This window comes from Branchiostoma floridae, chromosome 3 (genome assembly GCF_000003815.2).
Source record: "Branchiostoma floridae strain S238N-H82 chromosome 3, Bfl_VNyyK, whole genome shotgun sequence".
NCBI classification, from domain to species: Eukaryota; Metazoa; Chordata; class Leptocardii; order Amphioxiformes; family Branchiostomatidae; genus Branchiostoma; species Branchiostoma floridae.
The window spans coordinates 687,250-693,674 of NC_049981.1; the positions used below are offsets into that span (position 1 = coordinate 687,250).

Genomic DNA, 6,425 nt, shown 5'->3' on the forward strand with positions numbered 1-6,425 from the left:
AAAGTCTACGTTCATTGGGTGCATGTGGTAGAATATTGTTTGAAACGTGTCATTCGTAGAGCGGCTTAAGGTCTCATTGATGTATTACTTCGCGAGTGGGTACCCTAAAAGAGATCCGAGCCAAAAACTGAACGGCTGCATGGACGCATGTTTTTAGCGGTGAGAAATGAAAAATCTGCTGACATTTCATGTAGCTTCATTATAAAGGCGACCATGTAAAACACGAATTATAACATAGAAGTCTATGGGAAGAAGAAACTCATCAATGAGACCTTAAATAAATATGAAAAATATTCATAAAAAATCAACGATTTGCGCTGGAGCAAAAAATTGAAAAGGTTTTATAACCGGGCGCCAGCCCGCATTTTTTGGCTGCAGATTACTCCGTCTACCTATTTCCGTTAACATGGTAACGGACGAGTCTACATTTCCAAGGGGCGTTATTATTGTTATTTTTCTTGTATCGTACTCTACTAGATATATAAGCCATTTGAAAGAGGACTAAGGTTCTAAAGCTGTCTTTCTTGGTGTAAACTACTTCCAAGTTATTTTTTGCATTCTCCGCCTTGTCCCGAACGCCCCCCCCCCCCCCCCCCCCGCGCTAGGCGTCACACCTATGAAAAGGCCAATCAGAAAGGCTCAGTTTGGCTTGCCCGCCTCTGACATAAGGAACCTTGAAACGCAACTAACGTCAATTTCTAGTAATGAAGCTCTGTTTTGACTTGGTGAGCTATAGTACCTTCACCCGATCTGCCATATAACCGTTACTACTAGTATTTGTCGTAGAAGGATCCGTATGAATCTCGTCGTGCCTGTCGTGCTGAGATCCCTTTCACGACTATTCTCTGATATATATTCCAAATAAACAAAGACAAAATTCACAAAGAGAGCATTACTCAGTCAAACTCATAGACAGACGGATCTAATGAGTCTTTCCGACACGTCAAAAGCGTCATTCTCGACGCCTTTGCACTTTGTCCTATAGATTGGCAACAAGGCCGCTAGGTGGCGCTTTTACGTCTAGAATGACCTCGCACTTAATTACCTCTCAGAGGCTAATTCATTAACGTACGACACCCAGACTTTCAGAGATGATTAAGAAAACGACATTCTTTCCTCTGAGAGATTTTTTTATTAATACATTAAACTTAAGGTCTCATTGATGTATTACTCCGCGAGTGGGTACCCTAAAAGAGATCCGAGCCAAAAACTGAACGGCTGCATGGACGCATGTTTTTAGCGGTGAGAAATTCGCTTTTGGCCAGCCGAACTGATATCAAAAGTTAGACTGGTGAAAGCTTGCTTGTAACTGAAGAAATCAGCAGGTAAAGTTTGACAGCCGCGCGCTAGGTCGGAGGTACACAGTCCTGGGTTCTGAGTGGTGCGGTTGTACGCTAGCAAGGAAAAAGTGCCTTTTGCTGGGATTGACTAATTGTAGATTGTAATTGCTATAAACAACAAACCTATGGATTCTAGTCATTGGCAATTTTTTTCTATTATATAGAGTAAATTTGCTCAACATAGAATGAAAAATCTGCTGACATTTCATGTAGCTTCATTATAAAGGCGACCATGTAAAACACGAATTATAACATAGAAGTCTATGGGAAGAAGAAACTCATCAATAAGACCTTAAACTTTAAAGAGTGACCATGCCCATGCTGTTCAGTTCAGTAATGATAAAGAGAGGGGGGAAATGGACACAATTGTTTCAGACTGATGAGACTTTTAAGATAGACGACGAACCTTACCGGTGGTGTTGTGGTGTTGGTACCACCAGTACGTTACCTTAACCCGTCTGTTCTATCCTTTTTTGTTTGTGATGGTGACGCCGCTACCCTACCCCACATATCGTGTCTGCGCTATCTGCGAGTAGACAGGAAATGGAGTTCTCTTCGGAACTTGGGGAGAAAAGAATTACCATTTCCTGCTGTCGGATCACAGAAGCATTAGAGAACCTCCCCTTACTCACCCAAGATGTTACCTCCCCTCCCCTCTCCCTGGACGGTGGATCTCAAAGCAGCTTTTTTTCTCTAACTATTTCTTGGGGAGTAGAAACTATTTTGCTTAACAAGTCCCAAAGTCTTTCAAAGATGAACATACAAACTTAAAATCAGTTACGTGATCCTCTGAATTACACAGTTAATAAACAAAGCCTGTGCAAGAACGGAGAGTTGTGGCTATAGTACAATAAACTGTAACAGAGATGGCCTTTAGACATGAAAACTAGAATATCAGCTAAAATTGCTGGTTTTCATGCATTCATGCAAGGACATTGTTTCAATAAGTGTTCAAAATGACCCGCCCTGAGTAGTATACAGTGTCATAATTCATGGTTACAATTAGTTCCTATAACCACCGAATGAATGACCGAACGTGGTCAACAGACATAGAATACAAACGCTTTGTAATGCTTTACAGGTAACCAGCATGGCAGGTGTGACATCTGAGAATGAGATTATCAATGTTCAGCTTAGACTGCGTGGAGGACAGCCCATGGAAGACGACCCAAGCAATGCTACCCAAACAGAAGCTGGAGAAGCACATACCAGCTCGTCCGCCAAGAGACAAGTTACATCTGACAGAGGTTTGTATACAACATACATGTATGTAGATACAAAAACAAGACCATAGCATGTACATGTAGATTTACCATTCCAACAGACTTACTATACATTATGGCTCTATCAATCCAAGGAGCTTTTATCTATCCCTATATATATATATCTATATCTATATATATCTATATATATCTATATATATCTATCTATCTCTATATATATATATATATATATATGTAGGAAGGTGTGTGTGTGTTAATACATATTATCATATAACCAGGTGCCGCGGACCAATCAGAAGGCCCAGTTCAACGTTGATTATGACGCAGTAACATAAAGATTCCGGCCAGGCCGGTGTGTTCGCTCCTTCTGATTGGTCAGAATGAATCGACACCGGCACCGTTGTCGATTTGCATCGACACCGGCACCAGTGTCGATGCAAATCTATACCGTGTCGATCCATTCTGACCAATTAGAATGATCAATATACACAAGAAAGTAGGGGATATGCAGGCATTGGCCAATCAAAAGGAGCGAAACATAAGCCAAAGCAGTGGGAATAAGTACGGACTGCAAGGGGGGAATGGCTCATTCTGTTAACATTGGTAATGAGTTTTGTTGTTTGGAAATTTTGGTTTTCAAAAAGGAATCTGTAATCTCCTTACAAATGTATGTACCAAAGAACAAATGTGAATTTCAGAAATTCGACAGCGGAATTCACACGTATAGTACCAAGGGATGTATGCGTCACACAGGAGTTTGCAAGTTTGGGTAGGCTATATGATAATAATGTTAATGACCCGCCTGTTCCATGGTGTACATGGTGTCAGCCTGTCAGGCGTTAGAAAAGGACCAGGCGTTATGACACCATATACACCTCGGGGCGGGTCACTACCCCTTAAATATACCACGGCTACAAAAAAGGCAATTGCTATGATCAGTTGTTGTACGCTAGAAATCCCTAAAGTAGACCTATGTGTATATCATTGAGTTTTTAATCTTTTCACAGATACCACTAATTTTTTTTTCGCAACATGCTATTTACAAAGGGTTGGTGGACAAGTCAGAAAAATCCCCAAAAGGCAAGTGCGACAGCATATTCTGTTGCACAAAAGCTTAATCTAACTTGTCCTGCTTTACAATGTGCATTCTTGTTGCATTACTCACATGAATAAAACACATGCGATGTTCAGTCTCAGGTTATGATGAGTTATTTGTTTCCCTTTCTTCTAGATCCTTTGAAAAGGATGAGAAGGGTAAAGGCCATGGACATGGACCACATCCGAATAAAGCTCATGGAAGGATGTAAATGCAAGCACAGTTGCCACATAGAAGTTGATGAGATTGCTGTCCTAGATTTTCGACAACGAGTCCATGTGTTGCCGGAGGGCCCTATACGACAAACAAGGCTCCTGGAACTCTACAGGACATGTAAAGTCCATGTGGAAGGACAAGGCGAGAAGTATCTGGTTAATGGAGCATTTGTTTGCATGTAAGTGGTTTGATTTAGTATGATCGGATTGGCAACTACAAAGTCTCACACTACAGTACACAGGTTTCCACATTAACTCACCTTTATCTGAAGGGTAACCTATACCAAATGTTTGTAAAAAGCGAACGTTCAGGGATATCATGTTGACAAATGGTTGTTTGAAATTCTGATATTAAAGCAAAAATCTAGTATATTTTCAAAATATCGAAATTTGAAACCACTGGTCTTGACCTGATACTGTAAATGCATTCAAGTTCACTGGGATTTAATTTGGCGGTAGTGGGAATAAGGACTTTTCGCGGTGGATTTAAGTTCGCGGTAACACCATAGACTGCAGTCTAATACCATAATATAAAAATGTTCGCAGTGGTTTTAAGTTCGCGATGAAGTGGTCAACCGTGAACATTAATCCACCGCGAACATTTCTGCATTTACAATATTCCTAGATGCCCAGTTTTAAAAACAAGTGATATTCCAAGCTAGGAGGCTTACCACTCAGACAAAAGGTGAACTGCCATGACAAGTTTTCAATGGCACCTGTCATAATTTGCTCCGCCACTTTACGTTTACTGGAAAAAAGCATAAAGCAATGGATTGGAATTCTATTCTAATGCAAGATGTAATATTAACTTCCAGGTACACCTGGTACGGCATTTGCCTTGGGATCTCCCGGTCCAGTCATTACCGCATAATGGGCGATCTGAACCTTGGTTACTATGCTGTTGAGAGGCAACCAGCACTTGAAGGAAACCTTGGAGCAAAAGGTAACATGTTCTGTAATGGTTGTAAATATGTGCACAGTCAAAATTGTCCTAAGCAACCACTGAAGGCCACCACTGAGCTTGATGTCTATCACTTTTGTTTCTGAGAAGTTTGTTAAAGACCCAAGCAAAGATGTGTTTGCTGGTTGGTCAAGACAGTTGGTTGCTTGGGAAATGGTCTTAATTATGTAAAAATGGATGGGACTGTTTCAATGTGTCCTCTGACAACAGGTGGTTGCCTGTATCTTTGCATAATCAATGCAAAACTGCCATAATTCTTTTAAGTAATAAATGATTGGATTTTCAACATTGTGGCCTGTATAAGTTAGTTAAAGGTGTACATAACCAAGCATATACATAACCAAGCATAGACAATGCAGATGTGAAAGTAATTTGCATAATCACAATATTTCATGTAGATATGAGGCCTCTGAACTCAATGTTGGGTAGCATTTGTATGCATGCATGTTTTTGTGTAGAAGACCAGCATAATAGAGAATGCCTGAATGTATTGTATTGATACTTGGCATGTTGGTAGATCTTGACAACACCTGGAAATGATTAGATTTTTGGACCCATAATGGGCTTGTTACGGTACTGCAGTAGAACTTCTGGTCATGCTATGGTCTTGTTTTTGTAGTGTTAGATAGCTCTTGGGGCCGAGAGTACAGGTAAGTGGTGTAGGGTTGGCAGATCGGCATGATTATTGGTCTGTTGATTTAATATAATGGTTTGTTAAGTGATCATCCTGCTAAAATGAAAGACAATAACATGAAAATAACATAAAAATCCTTTTGGAATTAGATGGAAGTCATATGCGTTTTCCTTTCTTTGTATTTTAGGAAGTATAGCCAAAGGCTTCCTGCAAGCATATATCACAACGATGGGAGACAGAAGCCCTGACAGCCGAAGGATTCTGTTACCTGTGGGGCTGACAAGGACTGAGATCTACTTGCAGTATAAGGACCAGCACAAAGTTGCAGCAGTCACCCTCTCGTATTTCTGTTCAATTTGGCAGAAACACTTCAAGCAGGTTTCTATCCCAAAGGTAAGAAGAAACGTGAAGGCTCAAATTTGTTTTGCGTAAAAACAAAACGTCATAGGACTGCCTCAATTTGTATTTAAGTAACATGGCTCAAAATACCACCTGCATATGCAGGTAAAATCGCAGCTGTGCAGGTATTTCTGATGTATTGGGTTTTATACATAAATGTACTATGATGTAGATGTATACGGAATGTTACTAGCTGCATTGACTGTTACCACCTATAAAGTATAAAAGAAAAATAGCAATGGTTCCTAAACAGTTTTAGTATGATCCATAATTCCTAATATGAAAGTGGTGCAGGTAAAATTTGCCTGGTGCAGGTAATTTTCAATGTTACCTGCACCAGTGTAGGTATGCAGAAACAAGAATTTCGAGCCCTGAGTAATGATAATGAGGCTATAGTGCTTTATAGTTAGGTAAACTGAGGACACATTACCTACATTAACAAAGTTGTGCCTTGTACATGTAGCAGCTTTCTTGGATCAGGAAGACTATAGCTAGGGTTTACCCTGTTTTGAATAAATGATTTCTCCATGCAGGTGCAAGATGAATTCTCAAGATAG

The 6,425-nt window shown here is 40.2% G+C and overlaps 1 protein-coding gene across 1 annotated transcript; it reads left to right on the plus strand.

The window, feature by feature from the left end:
* Positions 1–2,430: 2,430 nt before the first annotated feature.
* Positions 2,431–6,425, plus strand: LOC118411003. The gene is made up of 5 exons (XM_035812996.1): positions 2,431–2,587; positions 3,795–4,053; positions 4,690–4,817; positions 5,657–5,862; positions 6,402–6,425. The coding sequence occupies exons 1-5, from the start codon at positions 2,431–2,433 to the stop codon at positions 6,423–6,425; spliced, it is 774 nt and encodes a 257-aa protein (XP_035668889.1).

Excerpts from the sequence above, each read along its gene's own strand:
- LOC118411003 (XM_035812996.1), top strand. The coding sequence starts at position 2,431 with ATGGCAGGTGTGACATCTGAGAATGAGATTATCAATGTTCAGCTTAGA. Across the intron at positions 2,588-3,794 it reads ACAAGTTACATCTGACAGAG|ATCCTTTGAAAAGGATGAGA; the intron begins GTTTGTATACAA and ends CCTTTCTTCTAG. Across the intron at positions 5,863-6,401 it reads AGCAGGTTTCTATCCCAAAG|GTGCAAGATGAATTCTCAAG; the intron begins GTAAGAAGAAAC and ends TTCTCCATGCAG.